Below are 19205 nucleotides of genomic sequence, written 5' to 3'. Positions count from 1 at the left end.
AATTTGTGACTTTCTTTATTTAAAAATTATTTTGATCATTGCTTATCTCTCTCTACCATTGTTTTACTTTTCTGTATGTTTAAATAATCCTGTACTTTCCTTTTTTTCTACCTAAGCAGTAAGGTGATTTTGGACTATATTCTTCTCTTCTCTAAAAAATAACTGTTTCATCAGTGAATAATCATGCTCTTATTTATCAGCTTTCTATCATCCACTTCACCTTCATGTGAATCTATACCATATAAAAAATAAATAAAAAAGGTGGGAGTACACTTTCTTCTCTTAGACCAGTTTCCAACAAAAAACTTTCATTCTCTCCCACTGAGGTCCATTGAGATCTCGACTGCTTTTACAGTTTTTATATATTCCTTTACTCATTTCTGGGATATCCCACCCTCTTTGGTGCTGGTTATGCTTTTCTTGAGATAGATGGAGGATCCATCACAAGAAAAGTTAACTTACTAAGTAACTTTCACATTACCTTTATGTTACGTAGCAAACTGTGAATGTTATCCTCCGAAACTTTGGTGTTCTTCCACCATCTGGTGTTCCTCTCTCCCATATTTTTTTTTCTAGCATCCTTTCAAGGATTTCCAGAATGTGGCATATTAGAGTAATGCTTCAATAATTCTTACAATTTTAATGGTAGGCAACTAAAAACAAATCCTTTTTTATTATTAAAACCTACTATATGTTTATTTAAGTTATGTTATTGGGCTATACTCACCAGTGTGAGTTTTTCTAGAAAAAAACCCCTCAGTAGTGTTATCATTTAAGGTCATGTTGTTGATTATCCAAGGTGTCCTATATTCAAATTTACAATATACCATAAATTTACTCGTATTAGAGAAAGTCAGAATTGTATTTAAAGTTAAACACATTTTTTATAAATGATTAACTTAAAGTTTGGAATGAATGAAATTGTTTATTTTACAATAATTGATATTTATTGAACAATAATTTCTTTCTACATAATAAAAATTAATGGAAAATATGTTGTTTGGTATCTCCATGAGCAGCAACAGTTGATGATTTATTATTTAGCTTTTAATTATGCAATAAATCATGGTTTACTAATGATATGCGCATATTTATTTTAGTCATATTTAGTATGTTGATTTCAATTTTTATATTAAAATTGTTTTTTAAATAAACTCATGGTAGACATTTGTCTATCATTGATTGCACTGGTCAACATAAAATTTGGAACTGGAAAGGTAGTAGGTGTTCTATGTAGTATTTTATATGCTGGATCTGAATAATATGTATTCCAAAACAATCTATCATGTAACGTTCTTAAGTTACAACTTTTAAATTTATTTGTTCCTTCATTAAGGAACAAACAATACTAATAAGTTACTATGTCTGTATGTTTGCTTCTTCTCATCTGATTTATATTGTGATGCATGCTGTAGACCTATATTTGATACATAACAGTTAAATGATGTCACTTTATGTCAAGCCAGACATGTCAGTGAGTCAAGTAATGAGTAATTCAATGTGATGAAATTTTCTTCAGTATGAGTTCAGCTCTTGGTATGACTTGCTGTGTTCTTTAGTTGTGGTAGTGGTTTTATCATACACATATTATAAAGAATATCTCATAAGTGATGTCATAAATTCAGTGAAAGATTTTATGACAGAACAATTTTTGGTATTATTTTATTGAACATCAAGATTTGTTAAGTTATGTTTGTGTGTGTGTGGGTGTGCATTTCATGCTGTTTTATTGCACTCCATGGTGAAACAATTTTATGAATTATTTTAAGTAATTAAGTATTTATAATATAAAACATAATTATTTTTATAATTAAGTATTTCTATAATATTTCAGTTTACTTTCATTCATTAAAACATTTTGAATTTTACAACCAATAAAAATTGGGCTTGTAAAATTCTCCAATATTTTTTGTTATGTTTGCCGAGAATTCAACACAAAAAGTCAACAAAAACCAGTATCAAATTGCTGAAAACTGCTTACAAACATTATTTTGACTGTCCCTTAAGAGACCAAGATAAATCCTGGGCTCCACAATAACATGCATCAAGTGCTATGTTCAATTAACTCAGTGGTTAAAAGGGAAAAAAGAGGATTTGCCTTTTGGTGTACCTATGAGTTGGCGAGAGCCTACTATCCATGATGACTACTATTTTTGCTTAACAAATGTTACTGGTGGTTACAATTCAAACAATAAAAGCAGTATTACATACCCAAATGTTCATTCAGCTATGAGACCAATACTTCATGGTGTTAATTTACTGATTCCAATTGCTCCAACTTCTTGGAATGAAATGTATGATTCCTCAGAAGGCTCAATGGATGAATCCTCAACTTCAATAGATATTAATTACATTCCAAAAGAATCAAATATTGAGCCTCATTTCATCACACGAGCAGAACTGAGTGACCTAATTCGTGACATGTATTTGTCAAAACAACATGCAGAACTCCTAGGTTCACATCTTAAAGAATGGAATTTATTAAACAAGAATACTAAAATTTCAGTATATAGAAACAAAATGAAAATTTACCGAAATACTTTAGAAGAGATGGTTTAGTTTGTTCCTTCCATGATGTTAAGGGGCTAATGTCTGAACTGGATGTTGATTATGTTATTCATGATTGACATTTATTTATAGACTCATCAAAAAGAAGCTTAAAAACAGTATTGTGCATAATTTGAATAAGTTTTCTTCTATACCGGTAAGCACATGCTCTAGGAATGAAAAAACATATGAAAGTATGTCAAAAACTTTAAAACCTATTAAGTATGATGAATACTCATGGCAAATCATTCCTGACCTGAAAGTGATAGGGCTTTTTTTGGTCTCCAGAGTGGCTTTACAAAATGTATGTGTTTTTGTGTCTGTGAGATAGTTGGGCTACAGATAAACACTACGCGGTTAGACTGCCCAAAAAGAAATCAGTTTACTCCAGGAAAGGAAAATGTTGTCAATATTCCCCTTGTTGAAGCAGATTGTATTATTTTACAATGCATCTCTACACATAAAACTAGGACCGATGAAGAATTTTATAAAAGCATTAGATTAATATGGAGACGGTTTTAAATATTAAGCTAAGGTTTTTTCACAGTTAAGTGAAGCCTAATTAAAAGAGATTATTTACTGGGTCACAAATAAGAAAATTAATTTGTAAAAATATATTTGACAGCAAAACTGAATCTTAAAGAACTAGCAGCATGGAAGTCATTCAAAGATGTCGTTACTGGTTTTCTTGGATACAGAAAAGCTGAAAACTATGAGCAGCTTATAAATGAACTCTTAATGAACTACCAAAATTTAGACTGTCAAATGTCATTGAAAATTCATTTTTTACATTCTCATTTGGACTTTTTTTCTTTAAACTTGGATGACATCAACAACAAACCAGGAGAAAGGTTCCACCAAGATATATTGCAGATCGAACAACGTTATAAAGGCAGATGGAATGAATCTATGATGAGTTACTACTGTTGGATGATAAAAAGAGATTTCACTGAACACAAAAGGAAAATAGGAAAAAAGAAATTAAGATAAACATAAATGTTTGCAGAATAAAGGTAGAAATTTTAATTGTAATAATTATTATTTTTGTATTTTATTAAGAAGTTTCTCAATATTTTAAATGGTCATAACTAAAAATATGAGGGTGATGAAGAAAACTGATATCATGTTAAGATTCAGCATAAAAAATAAATTTTAATTTACCTACTTTTACCTCCGTTCCAAATTATTATATTTTGTTGACCTGTGTTACTGGTAGTTTTAATAGTATCCATATTGTAATTCATGTTTGCAGTATCCATGATTAAAATGATACTACACTGTCTTGTAAATTATGCCAGGTATAATATAATATAGTTAGCATAATTCCGATACAAAAAATCATGGTGATCTATTTTAATAAGATTAGAAATATAGAAACCATGATAATAGTCAGAGCTGTGAAAATTAATTATAAAAAATAAGTCTGTAGTATATAAATTTATTTATTTATAGGAAAGTTAAGTTAGTGTATTTTTAGGTTAAGTTTTTACTGTTTTGTTGACTTTTTCTTGTTTTTGAAGCAAAATAACTATGATAAATAATGAAAAAGCAATTACAATAAAAATTCTTTTATAATAAAACAGTCTGTCATTTGTTGAAAATAAAAATTCATACTTTAAATTTAAATTTACTTCTCACACTCATTAACATTTCATATAAGTAACAATTTCTATTTTTTTAAGCTTATTGTTCATAGTTAAAATAAAATAAAAAATGACAGGTGTGATTTTAAATAGATAGTTTTATAATGATGGCTATTGCAGATTGTGGACAGTAATAAGTATAGTATAAATAATTTAACGCAAATAGTATAAAGTGAGTGTTAATACAATTATTGAATTCAGTAAAAATAATGGTAATTAGAGATTGGGAATAACAAGTAATTGTTTGATTGGTTTTTTATGGCTTTCCAATCATGAAAGAGCTGAAATAGCAGCCACAGAAATAAAAATATATCCTCCTTTTTTTTTTTTTACACTTTAGCTCTTACGTCATTTTAAGCATTTCTTTCTTTTTATTGTCTTAAAGCAATTATATCTTTTAGTACATTTTAAATTTAGTGTAGAAGAGATTTTTGTACTTAACTCTCTATATACATTTTATTTGTAGTGTATAGGGGTAATAAAAATTTTATTTCTGCTCTTCTTCGTACTTATAGGGTCTTCTTCAAAGAAGGAAAGAACTAGAGATAGTATTTCAAAAGGTAATGAGCCTGGACAGTTGGATGACTCTAACCTTGCAAGACGTGGATCACTAACAAAACGTGCCACACGAAATGTACCTGACCAAAATGTTCCACCATCAAAACGAAGAAGGATGTGAGTGCTTTATTTGAGTTTTGTTACCAAAATTACAAAACTGATGTCTGTTTCAATAGCTAAGGAAGTGTTTCACTTGGTGAATTTGTGATTAAAAGTACTTATTACTTAAAATGTTAATTAGGTAAATTAATTGATTTAAAACGCCTGTTTAAAATTAGTATAAAAATAATAAATTAAATATTTAAACAGTTATTAAATCTAGTATTGTGGTTTTGAAAACAGATAAAAGTTTCTGTGGTATTAAAATTTCACTATTCAGATACTTGTAATATGATGTGTGAATTATAAAAATTAAATAAGTGCTTAGATTGTAATTATATGAAGAATTTTATACTATTATTTTTCAGGAAATTCTGACAATTCGACAAGTTTTTATGCTTTTCTTATTTTTGTAATGAAATTTTATCTCATATGCTGTTAAATGTAAAGTCAATATTATATATTTTTTTTTTATGTAATGATTTTCAAAAATAATTATTTTCCATTGTTATTTTTTAAAATTATTTCATTAAAATAATTGTTAGAATTTTCCTAAGACTTAGAATTTTACTAAAATTTTTAAGTATTCTTTTTTTTTATGAAAAATGAATCTTTTGATTTTTTCAAATTTGATCGTTTTTTATACATTGTAGTTAAATGTGTTGTAAAATTAGGTAATACGTGGAAAAAATCTGAAATTAAATTTAACAGCGTTGAAAAATTTTTATTTTTATTATTATAACATTTTAAAAACATAGCTTCAGAATGTTTCTAAACTAATAAAGTATGATTTAGAGTTTAGATGTATTACTTTGTTTATTATCTAAAAATCCATGAATCTGTACATGTAAAAAAAAAGTAGATTGACATAAATAATCTTTGCACAGTAAAAGTTACAGTTCATTAAGTTTACTTTTTTTTTGTTAATTAGAGTATCAACAGTATTTTGTAGATTGTGTAGGTAATGAGGAAACCTTAGAATATTGTTCTCTCATTTATATAGATTTCACTAGTAACTTACCTTTGTTTGTAGAATCATTTAAATAAATATTATTTATTCTTACATAAAAGTTTTTCTAAAAATTGTAAAATTTTAATATTTAAATACTTGTTATGGAATACTGGTTTTATTTCTATCCTTTTATTTTTTTCCTGTTTAGCCTTCGGTAATTACCGTTCAGATAATACTTCAGAGGATGAATGAAGATGATATGTTTGAGTGTAATTGAAGTGTAGTCTTGTACAGTCTCAGTTCGATCATTCCTGAGATGTGTGGTTAATTGAAACCCGACCACCAAAGAACACCAGTATCCATGATCTAGTATTCAAATCCGTGTAAAAATAACTGACTTTACTAGGACATGAATGCTGGAACTCTCGACTTCCAAATCAGCTGATTTAGGAAGACGCGTTCACCACTAGACCAACCTGGTGGGTTTTTATTTCAGTCCTGTAATTATTTTCGTTAACAGTATTTTAAGGTATGAAACAAAACTTTCCTCAGGCGGGAATTTTGTTTATTAGACATCAAGACTGTGAAGAATTAAAACTGTCATAAACATAACATAACATAAAAGTATATGTTATGTTACTGATACTGATGTAAGGAACCTGAAATTGGCAAGCGTTGTTTTGCAAGAGAGCTAATTTCATTATGTTAGAACATAAGAGATAACAAGTGTTGCTATATAATATGACAATAGCTGAAGAGGTTTCATTTTTGTTGCAGTTCACATTTAAAAGAACAATAGGAAATGAAAATAACTCATTACTTTGTAACTAGATAGCAGATTTTTATTAATAGAGGTTTGCTTTTTTTATTCTTGGGGTGGTGCATTACTACTCATGAGTAAAATCAATAAATTAAAAAAATATTAGAATAAAAGATTTCTAAAAATATTGCATGATTTTCTAGATTAGTGATGTGAGTTTTAAGGTTAAGTGGTTTTTTCAGTTATTTTATTTTTATGTGGAATTTAAACAGATTTTATTAAAATCTTTTATTTTTAAATCTGTCATTTAAATGTGTATTTTTATTCTATTCAAATTAGTTTCTTACTGTTTAGTATCTCAGTGTAATTAAAGAAGAAAAATCTGCCTATACTTTAGAATTGGATTTGTTGTTACCTTACTCAGCACATAAATAATTTCTTAAGTGTATATAAATGGCATACTTTGATTGTGAGTGACCTGAAATAACATACAAAAGTTAAAGATAAAAAAGGCATCTTCAAGAATAGCAAGCAGCCCTTATACTTACTGAGAAACTGATGATTGAAGTGGTGTCTTATTGTATTTTTCACACAAAATGCAATTGCATTTTCATCATGCTGTGCACAAAAATTCAGGTAATATTCAGTCCTATATGTAACACTGTTGTGTCATACACGATGAATGATCAAAAAGTAAGTTACAACCCTCTAGGAAACACACACATTTATAAAACAACGTTATTTTTATATTTTACATATAAAAATTATTATGTTTTTATGTTTTACATGTTTTTATGTATTTTTCAACATAATCACCAAGTTTTTCTAAACACTTAAAAATTTTGTCCTATTTCCTTCAACCATTTAAGGACTGCTTTCTTCAGTTCATCATCATTAGCGAAATGCTTCCCTCCCAGGTCTTGCTTGAGAGGACCAAACAGGTGGTAGTCGCAGGGTGCTAGTTCAGGAATGTAAGGTGGATGAGACCACACTTACCACTTGAATTTTTGCAGTAACTCCTTTGTCACATGAACTGAATGAGGAGTACCATTGTCGTGAAGAAAAACGACCTAATTGCTCAGCCTTCCGGGTCTATGATCTTAATGGGTTTACACAATTTTTTTAAAGTCTCACAGTAACATTCAGCAATAATCCTTGGGGCATAAATTCACTGTAAACAACTCCCTCAGAATCGAAAAAGACTGTCAGCATAACCTTTCGAACATGTGGCGATATTTTCACTTTTTCTGGCTGCGGTGAATATTTGTGTCTCCATTCATGTGATGCTTGTTTAGTTTCAGGAGTGTAATGAAGTTCTCATCCCCTGTGATGATTTGTTTCAAAAACTGTGGATCAGTCCTGGAATAACGTTGAATTAAATAAAGAGCAGTTGCAAAATGTTGATGTTTGTGGTTGTTGGTAAACAGATGTGGCACCCATTGTGCACACATCTTACGGTAACCAAGTCGATCATGAATAATCACAAACACACTGCCATAACTGATGTTAAGTTCATTTGCAATCTCTCTAATTGTAATGCACTGGTTACTCAAGATCATTTCATTCATACGTTCTGCATTACCTGTCATGTTTGCAGTTGAAGGACACTCAGCACGCAGTTAGTTACATTTGTTCTTTCGTTTCTGAACATTTGACACCATTTTTTGATCATGGGGCATGATATTGCATTCTCACCATATACCTTAACAATTTGGTGATGAATTTCACAAAAATTGTAATTTTTTGCTCACAAAAGTCAGACTACTGAATGCAGTTCGATGCTGAACGAAACCTCTAGAAGACAATAGATATTGACAATGACACTACACACATACTGAATGTCGTACAGAATTGCTGCTGGGGGAGTGTAAAGACAACACAACCAATGCTGCTACCACAAGACATTAATATGTCCCTTTCAGTTCAAGAACATGGCAAGGATGTAACTTATTTTTTGATCCACCTCTTGTGCATTGAGTCTGCTCAGTAGTGTAATTACTTGGCTACAAAACAAAACTAGAATGATATTTCAATGAAAATTTGTTGTTTTAAGAAATTGAGGATTTTTTTAATACACTATTTCAAGTTTTTTTTTATAAACTTGAGGTTTTATATAATTATATCACACAGAGCTGTTGTGGTATGAATACAATGCTAGGTAGGTTGTGCTGTTATATACATTTGAATTTATTTATTATAAATTTATGTATTTTTCAACATAATCACCAAGTTTTTCTAAACACTTTTCATACCTTTTGACAAATTTGTCAATTCCACTTTCATAAAAATTTTGTCCTATTTCCTTCAACCATTTAAGGACTGCTTTCTTCAGTTCATCATCATTAGCGATTCATCATCATAAAATCTATTTATTATAAATAGGGCCAAAGATTGTTGTGATTCTTTCCGTAGTGTGTTTAGTGATTATATATTGTGTATTATTTTTACAGCTGTCAAAAGCATTACATCATTAAAAAAAAAACATTAGATCAGTAAAATGCTTGTTTATTGCTAGAAAAAACTGGATGTAGTTCTGATTTATCGAGGCTATTAATTTTTTGTTTTATAGAATTTATCACAGTCAAAATTTAAATTGTTAGTAAGAATTTTTGATATGTAATAGCTAAATTTACTTGAACATTTATAAAAAAACTGAAAGTCAGTTAACAGAGTTGATATTTATACAAAGGTTAAATTAAGGTTAAAGTTACCAGTGTAACTCACTTTAGAAAGGAAAATAAATATTTTTCTGCATATGCAGTATCTATAAAGATTTTTATTAGCCTGATTTTAACAAAATAAAATTGCATATTACAATTAATTTTATAATAAAAAAAATAGTCTATTTTTATAAAGATACTGATAATGCATTAATGGGATTGTTTGTAACTGTTTCTAATGTAACCAAATTGCAACAAATCTTTTATTATATTAACAAGAGCTTCTGTTTCTCTTTCTCCTCCTAACTGAGAAAATAAAATTGCTATTTTATGAGCATCTTCAGTTGAAACCTCATCAATTGGATTACCTACTAACATTACTGGTAAGAAGAAGCTGCTATGAATGTAGCCATAAATAGCAGCTCTACCAAAGTCTAATTCTGGCACAATACAAATATTAGAGACCGATGACAAAAGAGATTGTTTATATATATCAAGTAAATCAATCAAATGCTCCTTACGTAGTGTATGTGTTGTATTCATAAGTAAAAAAAATGATAGATCAATGACCGGTGATGAATATCGTGGTGTTTGTAAATCAATAATTTTCAATCCTATTGGATGAAGATGTTCATCATATTTGAATAGCACATTATTACGATTAAAATCACCATGGCAGAGAACAGCTTCTGGTTCGACTGGTCGAACTAAATTCCCATAAAATTCTACTACATCATTAAACTCGTTAAGCAGTGATTTTAATAGATCCACTGATTCTCCTCTATCAATTAGCGGCTGTATTCCTCGTTTAGCACATAACAGAAACATAAGTTGAGAATTTGATAAAAACTCTTTTGTCCATTTATCTTGAATTTTTTTTGTGAATGATAGTAATTCTGATAAACAGTTCTGCTTTTTCATGTAAGTTAGTGCATGAAATTTACCCAATTGTTTCATTACTAAACTGCAATGTTCATAATCTAAAAAAATCTGTAACAAAAAATGCCACTGGATTAAGTTTTTGCTTATAGCAGCCCTTGTGATGCTGATTAATGTGTGTAGACTGCTGTTCTTTCTTTTTTTCTTTTTCAATAATTTTTGTTATTCAGGTTACAAAATAATGTATGTGAAAATAATGGCATGAAACAGCTATCTAAACTCAAAAAGGACTGAATTTTGCTTCAAAAAGGACTAATTTTGGAAAATTATAATTATTAATAATTATTACAAAGCAATGTAATAAATACTCAAAGACAAAATATTAAATTGTTTCTATTGTATTTAGAATGAAGATCATCATATCGAAGTAGACTTTATGAGAAAATGTTAAACTTAAGTCCATCAACACATATAAAATTATCATTCTGCAGGTTTACAGTAACTACAGAATATTTAGAGTGATGTTAAGGTGGCTAAAAGAGGGCTACTGTTCAGAGGAAAAGTGTTATTTTCCATTTAATAAAAGAGATATGTTTTTAAAATAGTATAAAGGAATCAACAGTCTGTTAAAGCCTTTGAATGTGCTGAAAAGCAAAATAAGATATTTGGTAGAGATTGGGTTGGAAGAGGAGCAGCGTTTTAGGATAATGGTTTCACAATGAAAATATTATGTCAAAGAATAAAATATTTTCATTAAGATGTGTACGAAAAGAAGAAGTATTGAAAGTATTCAATTGTGTGTTTCTAGACATTGGGATCATATCAGTAGAACTTGGGTCAGAGAATTGGATTACTAATATAAAATAATTCAGATGGTAAGAAAAATTATATTATAAATGAGAATCTTTCATATGTACTTCTTGGAAAAACTGTTTGGTTACCAGTTTAATCAAGATTACAACAGAGAAGTATACTGTCTCAAATATTGTTCATGTTAACAATGGACAATATAAATAAAAGGGTTGAAGAGAAACTCGTTCAGAATAGGCATCAAGGCTAACGTCTGCAAATAATGTTGTTATTTTGTGAGAAAAGGCATGAAAGAATTGGAATGAGTAGATTAAGAATTCATAATTTGAAATTATCACTGAAAACAATAAAGGTATTGCAGTCTGTATTAGGCTGTATAATCACATAATGGATAAAAGAGAGCAGATGTAAGCTTGCTGGTATTCTGTAGGAACACATCACAGAATAATATATATTTATGAATAGTATTTGTAGAAAATGCCAACATAGAAGAAACTTTATATAAGAGTTTAGAAGGTATCTAATTTTATTAGAATATAAGAAGTCCAGTTTGAGATAACAAAGTGCCAGAAAAGAACAAAGAGAGTTTGTGTAAACAAAGCTTACAACAATCTTGCATCTTTCCAGTCCTCACTTATTGAGTGAGTCTAAGAGTTGAACTTACTAAAAAGAAGAAAAGTTCAAGTCACAGAAAAAATAAAATTTCTGGGTATACTGGGAAAAACTAAAAGAAACAATAAAAAATGAAAAGACAAGGGCATTGCATCTTGTGAATGCAATGCTGTACAAAGTTGTCAGTCACTGTGGTCCATTTTTATTGAACTGATTTGGTACATTAATCTTATAAATTGTTTAATATGTTAGAATTATTTAAATTTTTTTGTTTTGCCATTTTTCAATAACAATGCTTGTTTCTAGTATTTATTTTATATGGTGGGGAAAAAAGTGAGATTAGATACGTGAATAATATATCAGAATAATAAAAATTATAATTGCCTTGGTTTTTTGTGCACATATAATAAGCTTTGAAGCTGATTGGATAATAAAATAAAATGGGAGTTACAAAAAAAGTGTTATCAGTTGATAGTTCCTTCATTAACATCTTAATTTAGTTTATTTTTATGTTTATATTTCATAGCCTAGGTAACTGAAACTAGAAAATTTTTCAATATATTAAAATTATTATTTTTTTTATCTTAACACACTGTTACTTTTGTAACAGAACAAGAAACATTTATGTAGTATAAGTGTACATTTAAAATAATGGTATAATTTAAGATCAATAATACAGGTAATTAATTATTGACAAATATTATTTGTATTATTTTATTAATTGTTGATTTAGTAATATAGCTTTTATTTCTAAAGAAAGAATTATGTTAATTAATTGGTAAAAAAAAATAGTACATAAAGAAAAAATAAATTAATAAAATAAGCTTTAAACTCTTAAAAAAAAACCATTTATTATATATTAAATTTGTGTACTGAAGACATGGAAAACAATAGCAATAAACAATGTTCTAGGCATTATAATCATTTTTGTTGTGGGAAAATTATTATTATTAAATTAATATTTTTAAAGATAGCGAACAAATACAGGGCGTTTCATAATGTTCTTAGGAGTTACAAAAATTCAGTACAAAAAAAGTATTTCACTTACCTAAATGAAATTTGTACGAGGTGATGCAGGGACTCAAACAGTTTTTGTTAAAATCTATAAATGTTCAATATGTGCTCCTCTGGTGACACGGCACACATCAACACGAGAATCTAGCTGTTGCCAAACTCGTTATAATATGTCATTTTCAATAGAGTTGATTGCATTGATTATGCAATCCTTTATCTCAGGGCATAAGAGGCATAAGCCATAATTGGCTTATGCAACATATCCAGGTATATCATTCCGGTTACTCTCGTTTCCATAAAAAAAGAACGGCCCATACACTGCCTCACGAGAGATCGCACAAAAAACGTTTATTTTCGGAGAATCCCGAATATGTTCCACATAAGCGTGTGGGTTTTCAGTTCCCCAAACTCGCACATTATGACGGTTTACGTTGCCGCTAATATGGAAAGTAGCTTCATCGCTGAAAATTATCTTCGTTAGAAAACCTTCATCTAACAACGTCTTTTCCTGTAACTGTAAACAAAAATCGAGCCTACGTGTTTTATCTCAATCAGAAAGACGATGGATTAATTGGAGATGGTACGGTTTGCATAATAAACGTTTACGGAGAACTCTCCACACTGTTGTTTTCGGAATTCCTAATTCTCTGCCTGCAGCCGCAGTCGATTTTGACGGGCTGCGAATGAAACTTGCACGCACACGTTCGACATTGACTTCTGAGGTTGATGGACGACCAGTTGATCTTGCACAAGCAACCAGTTTCACTGAATTGTTTATACCATGCACGAATTGAATTGTTACTTGGTGGCTCCTTATGAAATTTCAACCGAAATGCACGTTGCACAGAAATAAACGACTTTGACAAGTGAAATTCTAACACACAAAACGACTTCTCGCTTCCCGTGGCAGCCATTTCCTCTACTGTCGACGCCTAGCGAGCAAATGGTTTACTAACTGCCTAGTATACGTGGAAAAACTATTTGAAGTACTCTTTCGTACAGTAATTGTTTTATTCTTACGAGTGAAATTGTTTTTTGTTAATGAATTTTCGAAATTCCGAAGAACATTATGAAATGCTCTGTATAGAGTAAAGTAAAACTGATATAATTTTGTAGCTTAATTTAATTTCTAATTACCTTTTCTATTGATACTCTGTACCCATCATTTTTTAAATCTTCTAGTATAATAAAATCTTTTTTTGGATCATCTGGATCAACATAACCACAATAGTACCTGTAAAAAATATTTTCTTATTAGGGGAACAATAGAAATATTATTTCATTATTTAAAAAAATAATAATAAATTAAAATATTACAAACACAAACATTTTTTTTTTGCTATTAATCAATAATTGTTTATGTTACAATAAAGTAAATAAGTCCACTTAACTTTATTGGTTATAGATATTTTTTAAAAATAAAATTTTCAGTAGGTATGTTTTATACATCTACTAGGCCTTCCTTGTTTTCAGTTTGTTATTTAATTGGAATGAATTTTGCAGATTCAAAAAAGTTATCAATATTTCTTCAGGATTAGAGAAAGGATGTAACCCATTTTGAAGGGAAATCATTTTAATAATTCTTCATTCTTTTCCTCTAAACCAAGATTGTAGAAAAAATGTCATTATTAGCATACAATGCACACAGTGAATGTTATTCTTAAGCAAATAGTTTATGTTTAATTATCAGGTTTAGATTTATTTAACTTGCCTTCTTCTTTCAAGGAGTGGGCAGAAATGCCTGTTTCAGTGTTATCTTTTTATTGATTTACCTCAACTCTCTTTTCCAGGTATCTGTTTTTATAAGATTGTAGAGGTAAATAACAGTCATTCATTTGTGAAGTGTTTTTCATATGCCTTTATATACTGAAAAATTGTTTATGTAAGGAAATAGTAATTATTACGATTGTTTTTAGTGTATACATTATGTTAGAAATTTTATCTGTTTTATTCACTTGATTCAACAGAATTCGTAATGAATGTAAAATAAGTCTATCTCCCTGATGGAATGGTAGCATCTCAGCTTTTCACCTGTAGGTCTTGTTCAGGCATGGCATTTTTCATATGTAAAACATTTTCCATTTCATATTTCCATGCACAAGCTTTCAACTTATATGGTGAGCAAATATGTGTGATTACTAGATAGGTGAATAATATATCAAAATAATAAAAGTTATTGCCTTGGTTTTTGTACACATATAATAAGCTCAGAAGCTGATTGGATATTAAAAATAAAATGAGAACTGAGTTACAAAAAAAGTATTAACAATTGTTAGTGCCTTTATTAACATTTTAATTAGTTTATTTTTATGTTTACTTATATTTCATAGCCTAGGAAACTGAAACTAGAAACTTGTTTCAATATGTTACTATTTAAAACTATTTTGTTTGGTCTTAGCACATGAACAAGAAACATTTGTGTAATATTCATTAATAATTAAACTTAATCTTTACCTATATTCTAGTTTTTAATTTAATTGAACAATTTAAACACTGTATTTATGGTAGATCTTAATTATTCCCCATGGTTCTTTAAAAAAAAAAAAAAATTGGATATAACAATGTTAAAAGAAAAAACCATACATCTGAGCATTAATAACTAAAGCAAAAAGCTTTAATCCCAAGAGCAGGGTTTCTGGCCCTCCTAGCAAGGGGGTTATGCAGCAAGCTAGTTTGCTCATATGAAATTTTAACTTAGTAGCCAAACATGACCCATCATCCAGGACCAACTGTTGAGCAACTGGAAGTATGCCAAAAAAATAGCAGCTATGGTTCTATTTCCTTTAGTAAAAAAAATTTAAATCGATTAACTCTTAACTAAACAAAGGGAAATTTAGGGTTCAGTAGTGATTATTGTTTAAAAAAAATGAACTTATCTATTGATTTTTATTATTTGAAAATCACTTTCATCAATATTTACCAGGATTATGAAGAATTTTCTGAAAATAGCAATGTTGACTTTATGATAGATGTGTTATGTAGCACCAGTAAACTTGTTCTTGTATCTTTTTAGCTCTACTTCTCATAACTCTATAGTGGAAAGTTTACTTCAAAACTGATATTCAAAATATTCTGTACTGGGATCATGACACCAAAACTAATTACAGAAGCAGAATAGTTAGTAAATAGCAGCACAAAATTTTATATATGAATGTTTTTTTTAGATTTTCAAGCCATAAAATTTTATACATGAATGGTAAAAATATATATCATATTGAGGTTATGTTGTCTGTTATCTGTCTTAAAATGAGTGTAACACAAGAACGATTCAACCAACTTATCAAATTTTTATATGCACAATTCCAGATATAATACTACAGTATTCTAACTTTCAATGAGATTGATGTAGTAGTTTTGTAGATCTTATTACATGTTAATTGATTGGTATTTTTGTACTCCTCATCCCTCAAAACATAAAAAAAATTAATCTTCATCCCCACATGCGCGCGTATGTTTAAAAAATTGAAATATTACACAGATTGTACACTGCTGGAAATTAGAATAATTTTTTCCAATAAAACTATGGCATTCAGCTGATTGCAAGGACAGCACTTAAACTGAGATGATGTGAAATTTGATTTTTGGGCTTGGTTTTAAATATTATTCATACGTAGGAATTTACTTGTTACGTAGAGTTCTCAAAATTACGAGTACATTGAATTTAACTTGATTCAAACCAGAACTGTCAAATTTGTTTTATACAATTAGCCCGAAAACCTTCTTTCTGCTCTCACATGTAATAGTAGTTGATAGGGTGGTCAAATGTGCCGTTGTCTGGCTGGGGATTCCAGTTTGCTTATCGTTAAATGTTATTTGGTGAAATTTAAAATCTCCTCTACTTTTTTTAATAACTTCTAATTTGTGTAATTTTTAAGTAAATTAATTGAGAGGAGATAATTAATTATTGTGCATGTTCAAACAAAATACAACCATTATCTGATTTAAGTTGACTGCAGGTGATGTTTTGTTTTGTGCAAGTTTTGTTTTGATGGCAAATTAATCTCTATCTCGAATAAGTTCCGAGCGCGCGCGCGCGATCGATAAAATCTTTTTTTTCACTCAATAAGATATGATTAATTCGAATATACTAACGTAAAGTGCTTATTGGGGCGTATTAACTTATACATTATGAAATATGTTAATATGTGTGAGAATAAAAATGAAAAAATGAGGAAGATCCAATAATAATAACCTCGACAAATCTTCATTTCAAATACGTCAGTATTTAAACATTAATGACTTAATTACGAATTATTTAGAGAACAAATGCGAAAAAGTTATGACGTTCAATTTAAAACATTTGGGTTCATTTGACCTCCTTGTTCGTCAGCTACCTTATGTAATATTTTTAATAATAGCCACAACTTTAAAAACAAATATCGTCAGAAATTACACAAAAATTAAAATTCTTAAATCGAGAGTCCGTGGAACTCCTTTTTTTAAGTTCCTGTGTCGTCTACATTAATACTAATGTAGTTAGATTTTTAATCTTGATATTTAAACCTTAACAAATTGATGTTTTAATTACGGATCCAATTTAACCCCTATATTTTTTGACTTAAAAGTTTATTTATCCGACAAACTATTTACTTTAATATCCTGGCCAAATTTCATAAAAAATAATAGTTTATTAAATATGAAAAAAGAAATATAAATAAAAAAACCCGGCTTTGACCGGGTTGTACTCTTTATTAAGTTCAGAAAAAATATTATTACCAAGTTACAAAGTACATAAATACATTAAAAATTTAACTTTACGTGAGCCGTAATGTTAATATCTTAGTAACTAAAAACGCTAACTTATTAAAAAAAAAGCTTGTGATGAATATTTGTTTAAACTTACCGGCAAAACATTTCTTCAACGATTCCATTTATATCCAGCATCGGCAATAAAGTATCATACATCAACATTTCATTTTCAAACTGCATCGATAAATTAACTGCGTTCCTGAACTTTTCATTCTGGAGCTGAATCTTAATAACAAGATCATATTTCCTAATTTCATTTTTGCAGGTTTCTTTTATATTTACTCCAACAAAAATTACTTCCGATGCAAACTGACCTTCAGTTTGTCGACTTTTATCGATTGTAAAACTTTCTACCGAGGCATTTTCCCCAAAACAACCACTTTCTAGTGCTTTTGGGAATATCCACTCTTGGAGCAGTTTTTTTTTGCTTGACATTTTCAATTGTCTAGCGATGTTATTTTATATAAATCTATTTACTATATTTCTGTTAAAAATTTAACAAACTAAATTTATCGTTACTGTAAAAGGTTTACGGTCAAATTGAACAGTAAGTTATTTCAATTTTATAAAATAATTCGTTAAAAGATTATATTTAAAATCGTTAAAGATATATTTAAAAATAATTGTTAGCACGAGATTCGTAAACGAAGACTGCACTGTTCTTTTTAAATAACAAGCGTAAATTTTCACCACTCTTTATACAATAATATAACTGTAGCTAAAGAAAGATAGTTTGAATGTTATCTATATCATATTAGATTTGTGAAAATAGACACTTTAATCAGTTGAGTGTCTATTATTTAAATTCTTACGTAACTTGAAATATAACATAAGAGAGTAATTTTATAGTAAGTGAATAATATGGTGTAACATACATTAATAGAAGCAGACTGACGACTTTAATCATAGTTTAAAAAGCAGATAAAAACAACTCTTGATAAACCTATTCTGCGAACTACATGAATGATATAATTTTTTTCGTTGTACTTTTAGGTTGTTTTCGTTATATGTTTAGTGTACCATCAAGTATATTACATCCCATTATGTTAGATCGTGTCATAACAAGACACCCAGCACGACTAAGAGGGAAAAGTCGGGATTATTTTTTTTCCTCTTAATCGATTTGAGACTGTTTTAACGACATAGAACTAACTAAAACTGGCTTCCTAATAGGGAATACAACAGATCGGTCTATTAAGATTTAAAAAACACAGTTTTCAATTATTTGGAGCATTATAACTGAACAACTTATTTTTATCAAAATTTTTTGTTGTACGTTATCTGTTGTGTGTAGTTTTTGAAATCAATCTTTCATTTATTGTGTGAATTTTAATTAGTATATTACATTTGTCATGGTATTATAACCAGGCGTTTTGTTTTGTAATTACGAAAAATTTCTTTACTTCTTCATGCTTTATCGTTACTTTTCATTGTTATTCATCGAGCAATTTATCTGCATTTAAAAATTTGTTTTTAATTTGTGATTCAACGGAAAAACCAACCGACAGGAAGAAAACTTGTGGTGTATTTTTAATGCAGTGCTGAGAACAGTAGTGTGTAAGATTAGGTATTTCACGACAATAAGAGAAAAAGTGAAATTATTTTTTACATAAACAGACTCAGTTTTTATGGTTGTGAAGCATGTAAAACATGTGAAATGTAATATTTATTAATTACAGGTTCGCTATCTGCGAGTGATGATACTCTCTGGTGGTTAGAGAAAGGTGTCGGTTTAAACCCGTTTAGTTGTATTACAAGTTCAATAAATGATTAATAATTTTATACTCAAGAGAAAAAAATATTATTCGATCAATGTTTAATTTTTAATATACCAAACTATGTAAATTGGTTGGTGAATTTATTAGGTCTTTTCTAGTTAATGACCACTCTTTTACTCAATGTTCTAACTACATTTTCAGTCT

The 19205-nt window shown here is 29.0% G+C and overlaps 2 protein-coding genes across 5 annotated transcripts in view; one reads left to right on the top strand and one right to left on the bottom strand.

Moving 5' to 3' along the window:
• The window catches only part of LOC142327993 (uncharacterized), a 58225-nt gene extending 52878 nt beyond the window's left edge, over positions 1 to 5347 (top strand). The window contains exon 5 of one of the 3 annotated variants that reach the window (XR_012757147.1): positions 4706 to 4845. Coding sequence is in view for 2 of the 3 variants with exons in the window: in XM_075371432.1 (XP_075227547.1) it covers positions 4706 to 4869 (164 nt within the window). In the remaining variant the exon portion in view is untranslated. Of the gene's footprint in view, positions 1 to 4705 lie in introns of all 3 variants that reach the window. The other 2 variants (XM_075371432.1, XM_075371425.1) reach the window with 2 other exon arrangements.
• Positions 5348 to 9315: 3968 nt separating this feature from the next.
• On the bottom strand, positions 9316 to 18352 carry LOC142327984 (uncharacterized). Of its 2 annotated transcripts, none has more exons than XM_075371415.1 (3): positions 18159 to 18352; positions 13672 to 13768; positions 9316 to 10209 (listed from the first exon to the last, which is right to left on the bottom strand). In XM_075371415.1, the coding sequence occupies exons 1-3, from the start codon at positions 18188 to 18190 to the stop codon at positions 9430 to 9432; spliced, it is 909 nt and encodes a 302-aa protein (XP_075227530.1). In that variant the 5' UTR covers positions 18191 to 18352; the 3' UTR covers positions 9316 to 9429. The 2 variants fall into 2 exon arrangements, with proteins under 2 accessions (XP_075227530.1, XP_075227527.1); XM_075371412.1 differs by lacking the exon at positions 18159 to 18352 and adding an exon at positions 17378 to 18141.
• Between the last annotated feature and the right edge of the window lie 853 nt (positions 18353 to 19205).

The sequence above is a fragment of the Lycorma delicatula genome, chromosome 1, assembly GCF_047948215.1.
Source record: "Lycorma delicatula isolate Av1 chromosome 1, ASM4794821v1, whole genome shotgun sequence".
Taxonomy (NCBI): Eukaryota; Metazoa; Arthropoda; class Insecta; order Hemiptera; family Fulgoridae; genus Lycorma; species Lycorma delicatula.
The sequence above is the reverse complement of the archived record's forward strand: the minus strand, read 5'-3'. Positions and strand labels throughout refer to the sequence as shown.